Genomic DNA, 19,988 nt, shown 5'->3' on the forward strand with positions numbered 1-19,988 from the left:
TGCCCTGCGATTGGCTGGCAACCAGTTCAGGGTGTACCCCGCCTCCTGTCCGATGATAGCTGTGATAGGCTCCAGCACTCCCGCGACCTTGTGAGGATAAGTGGCTCAGAAAATGGATGGATGGATGTACTGTATATGCAATTGGGATGAGGAGGAGTTGATAGATAGATAGATACTGTAGATCAGTGGTCCCCAACCTTTTTTGCACCATGTACCGGTTTAGAGTAGGCATTTGTTTCACGGACCGGCTGTCAAGGTGTGGCATATATATACAGCAAAAATAAATTAACTTAATATTTTCTTTCTTTGAGGTCGTAGGCTGTTCTTCTGGCTCCTCAGGTGTCCTTTTTCCTTTTGAAAAGAAACTCTCTGAAGATGTTTGTTTTTTACTCATTTTTGCTAGTTTGCGGACTTATTATTTGTAAATTATCACTTGACCGACGTGCAGTCTGGTGTTGTTTCGTTCGCGAACGTTTCGTTCAAAAGAACGAATCTTTTCAGTGAACGTAATGAACTGAATCAGTTTATGAAATGATTCGTTCTTTGAGCTTGGCCGCCGCCATGAGCGTGTCGGCTGGGAGCGGAAACAGAACTGCCGCAGTGTTCTGTATAGTCTCGATGTGTCCATTTTTTAAAATAAAACACATTTGACATGCGAAAACGCAATACAACAGAAATGATATAAATTAGTTATTCCGGTACCGGTCCGCAGACCGGGGGTTGGGGACCACTGCTGTAGATAATTTAACAAATGTGTTAAGAGGATGCAATCACTTTTTCTTCTTCTCTTTTCTCCAGACACCTTTGATTCGCTCGTGTCCTTTACGTCTAATTTGACAAGCACCTTGCTTGATAGCGCCTATTCCAGCCTCGCATCGGACTGTCGGCCCCATGTGCTTCAGCTTTTCAATGACATTAATCGCCATCTTTCGGGGGATCCTAATTCCTTACTGGAAAATGCAGTTAGGAGTTTCTTCAATGATCTCTTCCCACTGGTCTACCGCCGACTTCTCAACCCTGGTATTGGCCACACGTCACCCCAGTCTTTTTCGTCTTCCTCCTCATCCAGTCACGAAGACTGCCTGCGGATGACACGGCAGGACGTCAGTCCATTTGGCCCCCATCCTCAACTGCTGGTCTCCAGCCTTTCTCATGCGCTTGGAGTAGGCCGAACACTGAGTCAATTGCTAAGATTGGCTGGGGATGTCATGGATGCAACGGAAAAGGCACCATTATCCAGAGAATGTGGGCGGGGCTTAGTGAGGATGCAGTATTGCTCCCATTGCAGGGGTCTGACGTTGATCAGGCCCTGTACTGGACTCTGTGTTAATGTTATGAGAGGATGCCTGGTAAGTTACCCTTTTTTGTCTTTACATGCATTAATTTTTTTATGCAAGTGCTAATAGCCATATTGAGTAGTTTTAAATTCTGTATTGGGTCTTGCATACATTAGCTACACCCTGAGAGATGTTCATGTTCCTGTTTGGGGAGACACCTTTAATTAAAATCATACACAGACACCTTTCATTAAAACAAACAGTTTGAGTTATTCATTCATTCAAGAGTGTTGAAAAGAGATAAGGAACAGGCAGGGAAGACGTAGGCAACAGGGTAGGAATCCATAAATGAGCAGTACAAATCTGGCAGTGAATAGGAGGCCAGTGACATACAGTTGTGCTCACCATTATTGGCAACCATGAAGTTTAAGTACTAAATGTGGAATATCTCTTGTAGAAAATGAATCAAACGAAACATTTTTCTATAGAGAACTTTTGAGAACTGTTTGATACAAAAGACCAAATAATATAAAAAAAAATTATGGACTGATGAAACAAAACTAGAGCTTTTTAGCAATGCACACAAATAGCATGTTTACAGACGGTGCAATGAAGCCTTTAAGGAAAAGAACACCCTGCCAACAGTCAAGCACAGTGGAGGATCCATAATGCTGTGGGGCTGCATCTGGTACTGGAAGCCTTGACTGTATCACAAGTATCATTGAAATCAGAAAATTATCAAGAGAGTTTAAAGTCAAATGTCTTACCCAGTGTAAGAAAATTTAGTTTGAGGCGAAGATCATGGGTCCTCCAAAAACACAGACGCAAAGCACACATCCAAAAGCACACAGGAATGGTTGAAAGGGGAGAAAGGGGACTGTTTTAAAATGGCCAGCAATGTGTCCTGATCTCAATCCAAATTGAAAATCTTTGGGGGGAGCTGACATCTGCCATCGAGGAAAAGAACCTTGCAAATGTTCAAGAGCTTGAACAAATTGTAAAGGAAGAGTGAGAGAAAATACCACCAAAGAAGTGTAAAAAGCTTATAGATGGACACAAGAAACGAGAGGACTCAAGAGACTACCAAAAGAGTGTGCAAACAAATATGAAGGAAGCGTGCCAATATTGCTGCACATGCTGTTTTAAATTGTTGAAAAAAGTTGAAAAAAAAACTAGTTTCTTTGTTAAATTACTTTGGACCTTCAATTAAAACAACCCAATGATATATGTTTGGTACATTTTCATTTATTTCTGAAGATGTAAAACTATATATCTTCAGAAATAAATGAAATGGCCGACAGTCTGATGCGAGGATTCCTTTACAAAAAAATTAAGTGGTACCAATAATGGTGGGCACGACTGTAGAAAGGTACAGAGGTACACGTGCAGATGACTGCACCTGATTTCAGTAGAGGAGAGTAGGGCTCTTGTAATTACCTGGTGAGTGAGTTGCTGCTATCAGGCAGAGGTAGGAGTAAGTGACGTATGTGCAAGTTGCAAGGCGGAACGGTGGATGACTGGTTAGCACATCCGTGTCACACTTCTAAGGACCCGGGTTCAAATCCGGCCTCGCCTGTGTGGAGTTTGCATGTTCTCTCTCTGTGCCTGCGTGGGTTTCTCCAGTTACTCCGGTTTCCTCCCACATTCCAAAAACATGCACGGCAGGTTAATTGAAGACACTAACTTGTCTGTAGGTGTATGAATGTGAGCGCAAATAGTTGTTTATTTATATGTGCCCTGCGATTGGCTGGCAACCAGTTCAGGGTGTACCCCGCCTGCTGCCCGCAGTTAGCTGGGATAGGCTCCAGTACGCCCGTGACCCTTGTGGGGATAAGCGGTGTAGTATATGGATAGATGGATGTGCAAGTCATAAGAAAGTCTCAACTCATTAATCTTTAAGTATCAAGTTCGTCCTAAATTATTGGGGCAAAAATGAAGCGAGTCAAGTGGAGTTCCCACTCAATTTCAAGCAGGTCTGAAGTCAAGTCATACAATCCTGCACAGTCTAAACATATATTGGACCGACGATAGTTTTTTTCACTGATCATAACATAAAAAAAGTAATTATCTCCCTTCAAACATATATATATATATATATATATACATATATATACACACACACACACACACACACACACACACACACACACACACACACTGCGATTGGCTGGCGACCAGTTCAGGGTGTACCCCGCCTCCCGCCCAAAGATTGCTGGGCGAGCTCTAAATTTTGACAGTCTGTAAGGAATGTGTAATTCTGATCTCTGATTGGATGAGAACGCTGAGGGGAAGTGGTGTGAGTGGAAGGAAGAAGAAATTGTGTTTGTGTATATTAGGAAAGTGTTGTTGTTGTTGGTCCACATTTGTTTCTCCTTCTTTTAATTTTTGGCTTCTATCAAAGCACAAGTGGTAAGGGAAGCAGGTTGCTTGTGTTATTTGTAGCACTAATATTTCACATCCTCAGACTAAAACGTCTTCTTTTTTATTTGTTTGACAATTTAACACAATTTGAAACATGCATCACTGCCATCTGCATGGCTCTCACTCCATCATGACAGTGTGAGAACTTTCTATTTCTGGAAATTACATTGTACAATGTGACTTGGAATTTTAAAATGTTCTCCCAATTTTCCTCATCAGATGAATCTCAATTTCTCATCATGATTCTTTATTTTAGGTTGGGATATCAGAGCTTGCTGCACCCTGGAGAAGTTTGGTCATATTGCTCCAACGGTTAGCTGCTACTTTAGCAACCAGCAGCAACCACAACAGCATGGAGCTAGCGTTGTTAGCGGTCCGGAACCATGTGAATGATGCCATCCTGCACGCCCAGCTGCATGGTCCACGCATCACCGCTATTGTAAGGAGACTAAAGAAAATGGGGATTGGTGATGTAGAATTAAAGAGCAGTACCACAGACATGCTGCACACACTTTAAGATTTGTCACATACTAAAACATCCATCCATCCATTTTCTGTAAGGTTTATCCTCACTTGGGTACGGGTGAGCTGGAGCTTATTGCAGCTGACTTTGGGCTAGAGGTGAGACAGGCTAAACCCTCCAAGCCAATCACAGGGCAGACATTGACAAACAGCCATTCACACTCACATTCACACCCACGGACAATGCAATATCTTTAAGTAGTGTTTAAATGTGTTCCCTTCAATTCAGAAGAACTAACACTAAGTCCTTTCACTCCTGAGTTCAAATAAGCACAACGAATGAGAGGTGATCTGATGGAAATTCACAGCAATGTAGAGACATCTAAACTTGTTACATTCAAATTCCCTGTGTGCAATTCAAATTACTGTTTTGGTATCACAGCTTCTGACCAAGCAGACTCATTACACATTTCCTTCAAATTTTAATGAGAATTATTTTTAAAATGTTCACCCATTATTAAATTAATAAACAAATGAATCAGCAATTAAGTATAAAAACATTCTTCGAAGTATCCTTACCCATTCCCATCCACAGTGAAATTATTATTCATTTATTAAAGTTGGCATTTATTAATTGATACTTACAGTACATGGTCAATGGGTTTCCATTGGGAATGAGCAAGAGCTCAATCTCGCTCACATCCATAGATAATCATTCAAGTCATTAGAATTTTGGACACAGAGTCACGAAGGCTGTGGGTTTCTTTCAGCTTGTCAGTTGGACCTCCTCACAAAAGCCTCACACCTAGATGGGCTAAAAACAGATTCACTCTTTAGAGAATCTGGGCTTTCCTTCAGTCTTTGTGCGAATGTGTGTGTGAATTCAAATCCAGCGTCAGACAAAGGCTCTGGTTGGCAGGACAACCGATACCCAGAATGCTGCTTGGTTCTTTCTGAGTGATGAGAACGTTTCTGTGGCTAATCTCTGGACAAACAGACGAGACACAAACAGCCCGCACACACTGTTGCAGGAAGCAATAGAGAAGCTTGCCAACATTTGCGAGAACACTGTGGACTTAGTGGAGTAGATTCCTGGGAAGTAAACAAACACAGAGACGTAATCGTGCTAATAAGAGAATACCACTTCATTAACTGTTTGATCAGGCCTTTCATTCATTACACATCAAGCCAATGGTAACATCGTACCTGTATAACAGTTTACATGACATCTGTGCGAAATTTCAGGAACAGAAACTGTACAGAAGACGGCTAATCATTTTAAAAGGGACAGGACTTTGAAAAATATATACAGTAGATTAAGTTGCTATATTTGCTACGTGCTGTATTTGAGCAATATTACAAACAGTCCTTGACACTGGTTAGGTTAGGTAGTGCAGTTCTACGTCACTACCAACTGTTTACGACAATAATAAAAATGCATTAAATCAATAACTCCCGTGAAAGTTATGTAGCGTTTGATCATATAGCAGATTAAAATATACTGGATATCCTCAAATAGTGGCCATTACTCCAACAGATGCCATGCCTTAATTGTTCACTCATTGTCTACTTGACTAACTTAATGCTTCACCTCAAATAAACGTACCTCAGGAAAAATACCTCAAGTGGTGGTGCCACTAGGTGGCGGTAATATTCTCATTCCAGTATTTCTCACTGTGGCAATAACTAAAGATAGAATGTGATTTTTAATACAATACAATCCATCCACTTTTCATTTTCTCCTTGCCGGTGAGCTGGACCCTATCCCAGCTGACTTTGGGTGAGAAGCGGGGTACACTCTGGACCGGCCCCCAGCCAATCACAGGGCTCATAGAGACAAACAACAATTTACACTCACATTCACACCTATTGACAATTTCAAGTCTTCAATTATGCATGTTTTTGGACTGTGAGGAGAAGCCGTAGTACCCGGCGAAAACATGCGCAGGCACAGGGAAAACATGCAAACCCCACACAGGACCGCCTGAGCCAAGACCCAAACTTGGACCTCTTGACTGTAAGGCAGCGGCGCTAACCTCTATGCTGCAGGAAAAATTTATTTTCAATAAATATGTTACCTGGTAGGCGGCACGGTGGGCGACTGGTTAGCGCGTCAGCCTCACAGTTCTGAGGACCCGGGTTCAATCCCCGGCCCCGCCTGTGTGGAGTTTGCATGTTTTCCCCGTACCTGCGTGGGTTTTCAAACAGTTAATGAAGTGGTATTGTCTTATTAGCACGATTACATCTCTGTGTTTGTTTACTTCCCAGGAATCTGCTCCACTAAGTCCACAGTGTTCTCGCAAATGTTGGCAAGCTTCTCTATTGCTTCCTGCAACAGTGTGTGCGGGCTGTTTGTGTCTCGTCTGTTTGTCCAGAGATTAGCCGGGCACTCCGGTTTCTTCCCACATCCCAAAACCATGCATTAATTGGAGACTCTAAATTGCCCGTAGGTGGGACTGTGAGTGCGACTGGTTGTTTGTTTGTATGTGCCCTGCGATTGGCTGGCAACCAGTTCAGGGTGTACCCCGCCTCCTGCCCGATGACAGCTGGGATAGGCTCCAGCACGCCCGCGACCCTAGTGAGGAGAAGCGGCTCAGAAAATGGATGGATGGATGGATGGATGGATGTTACCTGGTGCTCTTTATGTATGAGTAAATAAGCACCACTGGTCAATCCTTGAGGAAATAGACATCCACGTAGCCCGAAATTTAAAGTGGTCAGGACACACTTATGAACAGTATTGTCGACAGTTTCTGTTGTTGGATATCTTTCGACTGGATTGTTCAGCCTCTGCTATCCCAGGTGGTACTGACATGAATTAGTGGGGGAATCTAGTGCAAAATCTAGCTCTGTGCTGTATATTCATTTCTAAACTCAAGAAAAATCCACTGCATCATTTGTCTTTTTCCACTCTTGTTGGTCTCCTCAGGTAGAGAAGGTGTGTGGGCCACAGGTAGCTGATCCCATGATGATAAGTGGGTATCCGAACTCCTCACATGATACAACACCTACTGCCCGGCTCACACAAAGAACCTCAAAGAGGGTGTCCATGACTTCTCTCTCAATGGGCTCTGGTGCTTATCCAAGTCTTCAGCTACAGTCTCAAAGGTGAGGAGTACATATCTATGTTGGTAATATTGTTGTCAATATCTGGGGTGAGTTGAATTGGGAGTTAAATTATAACTTGAAGATTCAAAGCCAACTTTTCGGTCATGGAAAGGTTACAAACCTAACAACTTGCATGTGTAATTGTCTGTAGGTCATTCCCTCTCAAAGGATCAAGAGGTGACAAGAGCCGTAGTCTTAAGAAATTATCAAGGTGAATTCATGGAAAGTCATTTCCATAAGTGGAATTCTATCAAATAATGAAGTGAAGAAAAAAAAAAATCTTCCTTAAAGAAACGCTTGCTTTGAAAACACATCTGCATGTTCTATGTTGCAGGGAGTTTGAGGGCTCTATCCAGCGATATCAGTTGTTTTTCTCAGAGCTACCTGAGATGCTTTGTGAAAGTGAGATGGAGGTTGAGCAGCACACGTGTTGGAGTGGTCAAGATGTTGTAGAGAGGTATGTGTTTCAAATAATGTTAATAACTTAGCGGTCAAGCCAACATTGTGTGTGACATGTAACACGAGAATAAATCTTTCCAAGATACGGTACAGCTAAGTGAAAATTGAAGGTTTGAATTTTGCTTTTTGGGTTTGTGTTTCCTTTGTGACCAGCCATCATTGAGGAAATGTTTGATGGTGACTAGTGATGTACCGAAAAAATAAATTCTTGACCGAAACCGAAAACTGAAAGGCCGAACACCAAACGTCGAAACTTATCAATTGAACTGCATTTGTAAGCGCTTTTCATACAAAAAAAAATGCAACACAAGGTTGCTTTACATTAATTTAAATTTAAAAATTAATCACACCCGCCAATTATTTTAAATGATAAAACTATGCCAATCATTAGTAAAATTGCATTTATGGCTGTGACTGCAGAACTGCCAAACGATAGAAATTCACTTCCAGAACAATTTGTTTGAATGTCCATATTTTTAAAAGTATGATAACGATATTACCATGGCACAGTTATTGCAGTATGTTATGTAGTAGGATGAAAATAGTTATGTTTACTGTTCAGTATCACAACATAATCATTACAACTTTTCTTGAATGCTCTTTTTGTATTTCCTGTATCCGCTATTGCTGCTGATATGATACAAATTCCCCATTGTGGAACTAATAAAGGTTATCTTATACAGTGTACTGTAAATATGTGTTATATTAATATACTTTTAAATTTATAGGCCCATTTTCTTAAGTGACATAGCAGCGGTGACGTGTTAATTAATTTCCTGTTTCCGGTCCCTGTTTTTATGTAGCTGTCTAATCTCTGCTATAAGGCAGTTCCATCCAGACGTATGTGACAAGTGTAATGTACCACACGATCAATTATTTTGGTGTTTTGTGACTTCAGGTCACGATAGCTTAGCAACTGGCTTCTCTGCCATCTGTCCCTCCGTCATACGCTCCCTCCGACCTTCGTGATAACGATAATTGTCAAAATACATTTTTTTTTTCGCTGTCATGGACTCGATGATGAGTGATTTACGGTGCGCTGACAACGGACGTGATGCGTACGTTCTTTCGCCTCCACAGCTTGGCATCGTATTTACCCACATTCGGCTGCGCGGCTCGGCATCGTATTTAGCCGCGTTAGCTGTAGCTCGTAGAGAGCTAGGGTGTCGCACATACATCGTATGTAACAAGCATTCTACCTTAGTAGCGGAAAGCAGCAAGGTTGGGCAACAATATGGAAGCTGCAGTTTGGAAGAGCCGCTGGCTAGCATAATAACGGTAAAGCCACCCAGTTCCCACAATCCATTGTGACATGCAAATTTGAATTATTGCCGTAAAAAAGACGTTGATTTTAGTGTGTTAATGTGTTACCACTGGTTGAATGCTTGCCTTATTTAACTGTCACATATATGGTTGATTTATGGTGCACGACTATGTCATTATCAAACCGTAACTGTAGGCTCTGTGTAAAATAGTGACGTCCCAGTCAATTCAACAATATAGTCAGTCAAGTCCAATGGGCTTTGCTTGTTAATAGCAAACATTTTGAAATATGTAGTGTACAAACTTGCTCTTTGGCTGCGATAAAGCTATGCATTAGCAGAAATAACAACATTATTTTGACTGGTTTTATTGCTGACACTAGTCTTTTGGGTCAAAACTGAAAATGCACTTTTGGGGTTATTTTGGCCACCAAAATATCGGTGCATCATGAAGGGTGACCTTTTATACATCATCCATATTAACACTGCCAGCATGCCATTATTCTGTATTCTATGATATAATAGTAGGCAACATATTAATATTATAAAACACTACTGTTGAATGGTATGAACAAAGGTTAGAAATTGGAGATGGTGGTGTGAAATCTCATAATTGCATTTTCAAAAATGTCAGTACTTCGAAATTCATGTCCACCCATCCATCCATCCATCCATCCATTTTCTACCGCTTATCTGAGGTCGGGTCGCAGGGGGCGTAGCTTTAGCAGGGACGCCCAGACTTCCCTCTCCCCAGTCACTTTATAGACATAGTCTCTCCAGTGTGTCCTGGGTCTCCTCCCGGTGGGACGTGCCCGCAACACCTCACCAGGGAGAGGCGTCTATACTCTGAGCTCCTCCCAGTTGACCGAGCTTCTCACCCTATCTCTAAGGGAGAGCCCGGACCCCCTGCGGAAGAAACTCCTTTCGGCCGCTTGTATCCGGGATCTTATTATTTCGGTTACGGCCCACAGCTCGTGACCATAGGTGAGGGTAGGAACGTAGATCGACCGGTAAATTGAGAGCTTCGCCTTTCGGCTTAGCGTCTTCTTTAACACAACGAACCGATACAATGTCAGCATCACTGCAGATGCTGCACCGATCTGCCTGTCGTTGTCCCGTTCCAAATTTGGAGGTGCTGATTATCATCCCAGCCGCTTCACACTCGGCTGCGAACCGCTCCAGTGAGAGTTGGAGACCACGGCTTGATGAATCCAACAGAACCATATTGTCTGCAAAAAGCAGACATGCAATACTGAGGCCACCAAACCGGACCCCCTCTATGCCTCGGCTGCGCCTGGAAATTCTGTCCATAAATGTTAGGAACAGAATCGGTGACAAAGGGCAGCCTTGGCAGAGTCCAACCCTCACCAGAAACGAGTCGTACTTACTGCCGGATATGCGGACCAAACTCTGACACCGGTCGTACAGGAACCGAACAGCCCGTATCAGGGGGTTCGGTACGCCATACTCCCGACGCACCCCCCACGGGACTCCCCGAGGGACACCGTCTAATGCCTGCTCCTAGTCCACAAAACACATGTAGACTGGTTGGGCAAACTCCCATGCACCCTCGAGGACCCTGCCGAGGGTGTAGAGCTGGTCCACTGTTCCACAGCCAGGACGAAAAGCACACTGCTCCTCCTGAATTTGAGATTCAACTTCCCGACGGACCCTCCTCTCCAGCACCCCTGAATAGACCTTATTAGGGAGGCTGAGTAGTGTGATCCACCTGTGGTCAACCAGGACAGCCCCACAACATCCAGAGCCTTTAGGAACTTCGGGCGAATCTCATCCACCAAGGAGCTTTTTAACCACATCGGTGACCTCAACCCCTGAGATACGAGAGCCCACCTCAGAGACCCCAGACTCTGCTTCCTCATGGGAAGGCCTGTCGGTGGAATTGAGGACCTATTCGAAGTATTCTCCCCACCGACTGACAACGTCCCGAGTTGAGGTCACCAGCGCCCCAACCCCACTATACACAGTGTTGATGGTGCACTGCTTCCCCCTCCTGAGACGCCGGATAGTGGACCAGAATTTCCTCGAAGCCATCCAGAAGTCTTTCTCCATGGCCTCACCGAACTCCTCCCATGCCTGAGTTTTTGCTTCAGCGACCACCAAATCTGGATTCCGCTTGGCCAGCCGGTACCCATCAGCTGCCTCAGGAGTCTCACAGGCCAAAAAGTCCAGATAGGACACCTTCTTCAGATTGGCAGCATCCCTCACTGTTGGTGTCCACCAACGGGTTCGGGATTGCCACCACGACAGGCCCCGACCACCTTACCTCCGAGAGGCTACCTCAGCAATGGAGGCGCGGAACATGGTCCACTCGGACTCGATGTCCCCCGCCTCCCCCGGAACTAGAGCTAAGTTCTGTCGGAGGTGGGAGTTAAAACTCCTTCTGACAAGGGATTCTGCCAGACGTTCCCAGCAGACCCTCACAATACATTTGGGCCTGCCAGGTCGGACCGGGATCTTCCCCCACCATCGGAGCCAACTCATCACCAGGTCGTGATGAGTTGACAGCTCTGCCCCTCTCTTCATCCGTCCTCACTCTGCTCTTGGGTTATTTTTTGTAAGCCAGCCCCTCCTGGGAAGGTTCACTATGGTTACATGTTTTCTCCATTTGAGGACAATGGCTCAAACTGTGGTTCACTGGAGTCCTTCAGCTTTACAAATGGCTTTGTAACCCTTTCCAGACTCATAGATGTCTGTCACTTTATTTCATATCTTTTCTTTAATTTATTTGGATTGTGGCATTTTGTTGCACCTTTTGGAGATATTTTGGCCAACTTAATTTTGTCAGACAGGTTCTATTAAACGTGAACATGTCTGGTGGTAATCAGACTTAGGTGTGGTGAGTGAAAATTAACTCAGCTTTCTAAAAAAAGGAGCACACCTCTCTGTACCTTGACACTCTAAAATTGAACTAGTTGGAGACATCATACTTCCTGTTTATGATCCTCTCTGTTTTAATTATTATTTGAAATAAATCATCAATTTTTTTCTATTTTTTGCATGACAGATCGGTATGATAAACAGGAAATTGTCCATCCATCCATCCATTTTCTGTACTGCATATCCTCACGAGGGCCGCGGGCGTGCTGGAGCCTATCCCTACTATCTTTTGGCCGAGAGGCGGGGTACACCCTGAACTGGTCGCCAGCCAATCGTAGGGCACATAGAAACAAACAACCATTTGCACTCACATTTACACCTCCAGGCAATTTAGAGTCTTCAATCCACCTATCACACATGTTTTGGGGATCTGGGAGGAAACCGGAGTAACCGGAGAAAACCCACGCAGGCACGAGGAGAACATGCAAACTCCACACAGGCGGGGCCAGGATTTGAACCCCGGTCCTCAGAACTGTGAGGCAGAGGTGCTAACGGGTCCTCACCGTGCCACCACTTTGCATTGCACTTTTTAAAAAATATATATATATATTTGACAGTCACAATAAAGAAAGATATTAGGCAGGGTGTTTCTTTGAGATTGTGATAAGGATGTCATTGCATACTGTACAAAAATACTGTTGAGCTTAGCATATGACGTTTCAGAATATAAAAAAAAACAATTGAGGAATTTGTCATTCTAAGTGTGTTTTAGGCTTGTGGGGAACGTCCAGTTAGTATCGCTCTGACCTCTTTCCGTCTTCTCTCTTTCATCCATCAAGCCACCCATTCATCCATGTATTCAACCAACCATTCATCTTTCCATCCTTCTTGTCAGACCCCCATTCATCCGATCCAGCCTCTGACCCAATTCACTCGTGTCAGGGGTTTGTCAGCAGCACAGTGACAATAAAACGACAATGACACTGACATATTGATGAGAAAATATGTGAGAGAGTTTTAGCGCTGTTTATTCTTCGCCTTGCACCAAAAACCCATGTGTGTGCGTCGCTTCTCACAGTGTAGCCGTGAAGTGACCAGATCATCCAATTTCAGTGTAATAGCAACTTTACTCCACAAGAGGGAAGTCTAATCATGATTTTGGTTAGACCAAACCATTAATACCTTTATGAGCCGTTGACATGCCACACCCAATTTATTGTTGTTGCTCCCCTCAAGTGTTAGTATGCTATGCGTGTAATTATATATACAATGCACCACTTATAATCACACTCCATTGAGGCAGATCTCTATCTTAAATGTAATAATTTTCATTATACTTGTGCTTGCTTGTGAACATCAACACTTCAAATACTTACTGCAGGGGATGAGGCAGAAGACTGCTTCTTTGTGCGCGTGTGTGTGTGTGTGTGTGTGTTACTGTTAAGGAACCTGCAGTAACTGAAGCCCAAACAGCTTAGCAGAACAATGTCATTAGTTTATGCGACAGATGATACAGTATACTGTATGTCCGTATACAGTATACTTTATGTCTGTCATTCTTGATCTCTTGTCAGGTATCACTCATTATCACACTGACTTGCCACACTGCAGGATTATTATCACTTGCCAACATTCCGAAAAAAGAAAATGGTCACAATACTGACAAGCGTCCAGCAGGACATCACATGTCCAGATAATACAAATAGATAAGAAAATAGTAACAATAACCAATATCTGTATAACAATATTTGTAGATCCTGTTAAGGGCGGACGACACTCTGGACTGGTTGTGGGTCACACGATCATTGAAAGAGCACATCCAAAGACAGATAAGCTAGTAATACTAAAAGACGTTAAATGTAAGATACCTATATATAGATATTCTATTAAAAACTTTCTCAATTCAACAAATGATGCAGTTGAATTTGATTGTTGTGTAACTACCAATGTGATGCATAGAAGAAAATGTCACCAGAGAGCAGGTGATTGGGTGCAGTGTGCCTCCTTTTCTTTCTGTATGGACTTGCTGACAGCAGTAAGAAGACATTATGCTCTTATCCCTTCACTCCTGCAAACAGCAACTTGAGTCCAAGCCAAACCTGCTTCACCATTCAGCTTTTCATTATTGTAGAACTCCTTAAGGCCCCCAGACCACGCAGCACCTGATGGGAGAACAATTTGGATTCTTACTTTTTCAGACTGGGTTGCATAAATTATGTATCTTTGCATTACATCTTTCATAGTGAAAATCATGGAAATTGATTGTAGTTCCTCTGCTTTAAAGTGCAGATTGCGGTGACCCTAGTAACGGTTCTCCAATTTGCTTACTGCCCTACCTGTCACTTTCACTGAATTGCTCATCAATAATAGCTAGAGGCATTCATTTTAGAAGAGTCCATAGTGGTCTGGTTTCTGCTCTGGACCAATCTTAGTCCCAATTTGGCCATTATGTCATCCATGGTTTGAGCGCATCATAAGCAGTTTAGATGGGGAAACATATCGATTTTTCCGCAGTGTTGTTTGTCTGCTCTCTTTGGAAGGGATGCCTATAAATGGCTCCACAGCTGTTTGTCCAATTTACATGGTGTGAGGGCATTTGTAATTCATCTGGGATTGCTGCTTATTTCTTAACAAGAACCTTGAATGGACTGTAAACATCTTGTACATTGTGCGGTTCATTTAAAATTGTCAAAGCATAAACGTTGTTTAATACAGATAATTTGAAAACTCCAAATTATCAAATACTATCAAATAAATAGAAAAAAAGTAATTTGTCGCATTTTCACCTTTGGTTCAATTTTGTTCATACTAAATTACCATTGTCAAAGGTTTTTGAAGGGTACCAAAGAAACAAATGTACTGTATAGTGTACTTAAGGGTGGCATGAGACACACTGCATCCTTGAAAAAGAATAATCCAAAAACTGCTGTTGATTTAATGGGCACTTATACTGTTGCCCTGAAGTGCAAAACACAACAGCAAATAACAAAACACAACGGCAAATTAAAAAACACAACAAATAATTAATCACAACATCAAATAATTAAAGACAACAGCAAATAACAAAACACAACGGCAACTAACTAATCACAACAACAAATAACTAAATAAAACAGCAAATAAAAAACACAACAACAAATAACACAATAGCAAATAAAAAAAACACAACAGCAAATAACTAAACACAATAGCAAATTAAAAAAACAGCAGCAAATCAAAAAACACAACAGCAAATACATAAACACAATGGCAAATTAAAAAACACAATAGCAAATAACTAAACACAACAGCAAATCAAAAAACACAACAACATGATGCGACCGGAAAAGGTAGGTACTGGTCGGGGATAAGACTCATCGCTGATAGGACAAACCTACAGGAAGAGGTAGGTACTGGTGAGGGAGATAAGACTCATTGTTGATTGGACGAGAGGGACAACTTCATTGGACGGCGCCGTCTGTGCAGCCCAACCTCTTTTAAATGTGTTGACAGTGAGCATGGAAGGAGCACAGAATTGGGTGATAATACTCTGGTGGTGGAATCCTGGATCTGGCAGGCTGATATACAGGCAATGATGACTGCTGATTGAAGGCAGGTGCGTGACCAAGGTGATGCTGATTGCTGGGGAGAGGGAGAGAGAGAGAGAGAGAGAGAGAGGCAAGGCGCAAAGTGCCACCCTAGCTTCAGGGCACATATCATGACAGTACCCTTCCTCAACAGACGCCTCTAGGCGTCCTACCAGTGTTCTCAGGGTGAGCGGCATAGAAGTCCTTAATAAGAGAGTCATCCAGTATCAGCTTGCTTGAAATCCAGGACCGTTCCTCAGGACCATACCCCTCCCAGTCCACCAGGAACTGAAATCCCCTGCCCCAGGGCTGCACATCAAGGATGCGCGACACAGTAAAGGCAGGATGGTTATCTATGACATGGGGGGGGGGTACGGCTGGAGGACGAAGGGTACAGGTGGAGACAGGCTTAAGCAGGGACACGTTGAATGTTGAGTGGATCCTGAGGGATTGCGGGAGATTCAATTTAACTGATGTGGGATTGTAGTAATCAGAAAGTGACAAATAAAGCGTGGAGTGAGTTTACGGGATTCTGTTTGGAGCGGGAGGTCACGGGAGGAGAGCAAAAGCATCTGACCCACCTTGTACTCAGGCGTGGGAGAGCGTCGAAGATCCGCCAGCCACCTAATCCTCTCGGCAGACCGAGTCAGAGCCACCCTGATCTCCTTCCAAACAGACTAGACCCGTCGCAGGTTATCCCTTACCGTGGGAACCTTTGGCGATAATATAGCCCAGGAAGTGTACGGAAGAAAGATTGAAGTCACATTTCTCAAGTTTGACAAGGAGATGCTGGAGGACTTGGACGGACATGATGGTGATGTTTGAGAACGGGAGAAGATGAGGATGTCTTCTAAATAGACGAAAATAAACCGGCTCAGCATATCACAGAGGACAACATTGATGAAGGTTTGGAACACGGCAGGGGCATTGGTTAATCCAAACGGAATAACCAGGCATTTGAAGTGTCCAAGTGGGGTATTGAAAGCAGTTTTCCATTCACCCCCCTCTTAAATGCGGATGAGAGGGTATGCATTGCGCAGATCCAATTTGGTGAATATCTGGGCGTTGCAGAGGGGATCAAATGAGGGGTCAATAAGTGGCAGTGGGTATTTATTTTTTTACGGCGACGTTATTGAGTCTATGGAAAGGGGCAGAGAGTGGTATCTTTCTTCTCAACAAAGAAGAAGCCAGCCCCGACGGGGGAAGAAGAGGGCCTGATGAGTCCAGAATCCAGGGAGTCACGAATATAGTCCTCCATAGCCTTTTTCTCAGGGCAGGAAAGCTTGAAGAGACAGCTGGAGGGAAGAAGGGCTCCCGGCAGGATATCGATAGTGCAGTCAAGGGCGGTGAGGGGGCAGTGAGATGGCAAGATATGAGATGAGTAGAGTAAACGTAGCTGCTTGGTAGGTGATAGGGGAGATGAGTCGCCCGTCCGGGGCTGTGACCTTTTTTGAAGATGGGAGGGGTTCAAGAGGAAGCTGGAGCTGACGTGCTAAACCCTCATGAATAAAAATGTTTTATTTATTTTTTTATTGTCTTATTGTCGGTGCCGTAGTTGATGAGAGCGGGAACCGGAGTATTGCAATCAGCGCCCAAGATAAATGAGGAAATGGTCATGCGGGCGGGAGAGCTGTGTTAGTTTGACTCACCACGGCGCTCTCTGTTCGTGGGGAGCCTGGTCGTTTGGTCTCACGGAACGTGGCAATGAAGTGGCCTGGTTGTCCACAATAGATACATAATTGTTGGTTGAAACGGCGCTGACGTTCCTGGGGGTCTAATCTGGTTTTGTCGAGCTGCATGGGCTCACTCAAAGCAGTGGGGGGTGATGAGGAGGAGGATGCGACGGAATAGTTAACGGCGCTGTGCCCGCTGGAGGTTGCTAGTCTGCGAGCTCTCACCCCCCTCTCCTCTGCTCTTTCCTGTAAGTGATTGTCTAGTCGGATTGATATTGAAATTAAGTCTTCGAGTGAGAAGGGCTCGTCCCTGGCTGCGAGCTCGTCTTTGAGCTGCTCAGAAAGCCCTTTAAAAAGAATACCCTTTAGCACGGCGTCATCCCACCCACACACAACCGCCAGAATTCTAAACTCTACAGAAAAGGATGACACGGAACTAGAGCTCTGAATGAGAGTAAGGAGGCGTCGAGTGGCTTCCCTGCCCTGAACGGGGTGATCGAAGACCTTTTAAAGTTCGGATGAAAAGGAGTTGAATGATGCGTGTACCGGGGAGGAATTGTGCCATAGCGCGGTTGCCCATTTGGCACCTTTACCACTTAGTAGATTGGTGACAAATGTGAATTGCAATTGTTCAATTGCAATTCACATTTGTCGTAGGGTAGCTCAACGCTTGCAGATTGAATACTAAGGAGCAATTTAAGAGGCACCTAAATCCCCTGAGTAGGGCTCGGGCGGAGGAACGTGAGGCTTTTTGTACAGGAGGTAGGATTGATCGGGGGCTGCAGGCTCAGAAGAAATACTCACGGGAGGGTGGTGGGAGTGCATTTCGGAAGATATGAGGGATACTTGTTGGGAGAGGGTGTTTAAAGAGTCCATAATCTCACAAATGTTGTCCTGTCTACGAATGTGGGCGCCTTGGTGGGTGAGCACTTCCCTTAACGCTTCCGGGGTTGCTGGGTCTATGACGGCTAGAGTATTCTGTCACGGTTGTTGATCGTATGATGTTTCACTGGCCCCAAAAGCAGACGGCGGCGGGGGAAGTTGTGAAGAATGGTTTATTATTATCCAGTTCAGGGTAAGTATCTCCAAGGCGTGATGGTGGACTGTTGGCACAAGGAACGTGCAGGAAGCGGGGGGCGTGAACAAGTGGGAGAGCTTGGCGGCGTGGCTGGAGCGGACAGTGAGGCGGGGGCACGGAAGGAGCACACAATTGGGTGTTAATACTCTGGTGATGGAATTCTGGATCTGGCAGGCTTATATGCAGGCAATGATGACTGCTGATTGAAGACAGGTGCGCGGCCAAGGTGATTCTGATTGCTGGGGAGAGAGAGGGAGAGAGAAAGAGAGAGAGAGGCAAGGCTTGTCACCTGACTTGTCACCAAAGGAGACATATCATTTGCTATCGAGGCTTTGCAATTCCCTTCCAGATCTCAGGCAAGCCAACCCAGTATCAACTTTTAAATCTCTTCTTTAAACGCACCTTTATCATTTAGCCTTCTTATGATGGTGTTGGTTATTTGATTTCATCTTATTTTACTCATTTATTTTATTTACTTTTCCATGTAGTTTTACTCACGAAATTATATGTTTGAGATAACGGTTGTACTATTGTTCATTGGCTGTTTTATTGTGAAGCACCTTGTAACTGTTTCGAAAGGTGCTGGCTTGATTTGAAATTGGTATGATTCAAAAGTGAGTTGGACACAAACGGGATGACCCAACATTAGTAAGTTTCTATCTGACATTGTCTGATTATATTCATGCCACTCTTCCAGTCCTTTCTCTCCTCTGTGGGGCAGCAAGGCTCTTTGACCAAGGTTTTTCGAAAGGAAACTTAACATAGCCTATTGGAAGTGACCAGCATTTGCCATTATTTTTTCATTGAGCTTTGGGCGACAAATGATTGTACCACACAAATTTATATTTTTTAACATAACAAGCACCTCCTCTGGAAGTAGGCTTAAATGGACTGTACCACTTGGTGAAACCATGGTTTAGAAGTCTCCGAGAGCTAAGCGTGCCCTATGCCTGTGGTATAAACAACTCATTGTATAAAAATTGTATGAAAATTCCTTTCTTTTTTAAACTGCCAGGGGTGTTTTACCGCACCTATTTACTGTAAATTAAGATGGTGGAGTTAAGCCCTTCTCATCTTTCGGTGCTTGCAGAACCTACTGTTGGCTTTGTGACTTTTTAATTCACATCACACAGCGAGTTCACACATTTCTATTGTTTAGTACTATGTTTATCAGATCACTGCAATATGCAAAGATTCCCCATGATAGCACCCTTTCTGTGAAAGATTTATTATCTGTTGTAAAATGTTCTGCTTCACACAAAAAGGCGTTGAGTGCATGAATACAGCGTGCATAAAATGTTATTAGCGAAATAAAGTTTACTGTTTAAGAACATCCTGACTGAAAGTTTCTATCATTTCTAGCATTGATTAAGATAAAACGTCCTTGGGAGGAAATACACACTACTTTAAAGGGACATTTTTGAAAAACAGTTCCCAGTTGTCTTAATAACATATCTGTGACTTGCTTATGTCAAAATAGGATCAAGAATTATACTCACTTGTCACGTGACTTATTTAGTATTGTTTAAATTAGTCTGTTTTGAGGAGGGCGCTCCTGTTTCATGTGAATGATCCACTCCTCATCCCATCCCCTTCTACAATTGGGCTAATGCTGAGCACGGCTTTCATTACCATGACAGTGAAGTTCGGCTGTTGCAGTAAGCCAAATGACTACTTGTTCTTAAGCAGTCCTGTTTCTGAAAGCGAGCCTACAAAAACATAATTTCTTTTACTCATGGAGGAAATACTTCAACTTTAAGACGTGAAATTACACTTGTCAATTTGTGTAGCAGGACAAATCGCTGAAGACTAATACCTCCTCCCCATTCATTTTCATTGTAAAA

At 43.6% G+C, this 19,988-nt stretch overlaps 1 protein-coding gene across 1 annotated transcript in view; it reads left to right on the plus strand.

Annotated features, from left to right (window-relative positions):
• The window catches only part of LOC133406302 (glypican-5-like), a 57,245-nt gene that overhangs the window by 11,431 nt on the left and 25,826 nt on the right, over window positions 1-19,988 (plus strand). Inside the window, exons 3-7 of the mRNA XM_061683815.1 lie at window positions 799-1,349; window positions 3,955-4,137; window positions 7,090-7,268; window positions 7,420-7,479; window positions 7,603-7,725. Of these exons, the coding sequence (XP_061539799.1) occupies window positions 799-1,349; window positions 3,955-4,137; window positions 7,090-7,268; window positions 7,420-7,479; window positions 7,603-7,725 (1,096 nt within the window). The remainder of the gene's footprint in view (window positions 1-798; window positions 1,350-3,954; window positions 4,138-7,089; window positions 7,269-7,419; window positions 7,480-7,602; window positions 7,726-19,988) is intronic.

Source organism: Phycodurus eques, chromosome 8 (genome assembly GCF_024500275.1).
Source record: "Phycodurus eques isolate BA_2022a chromosome 8, UOR_Pequ_1.1, whole genome shotgun sequence".
In the NCBI taxonomy this organism is placed as follows: Eukaryota; Metazoa; Chordata; class Actinopteri; order Syngnathiformes; family Syngnathidae; genus Phycodurus; species Phycodurus eques.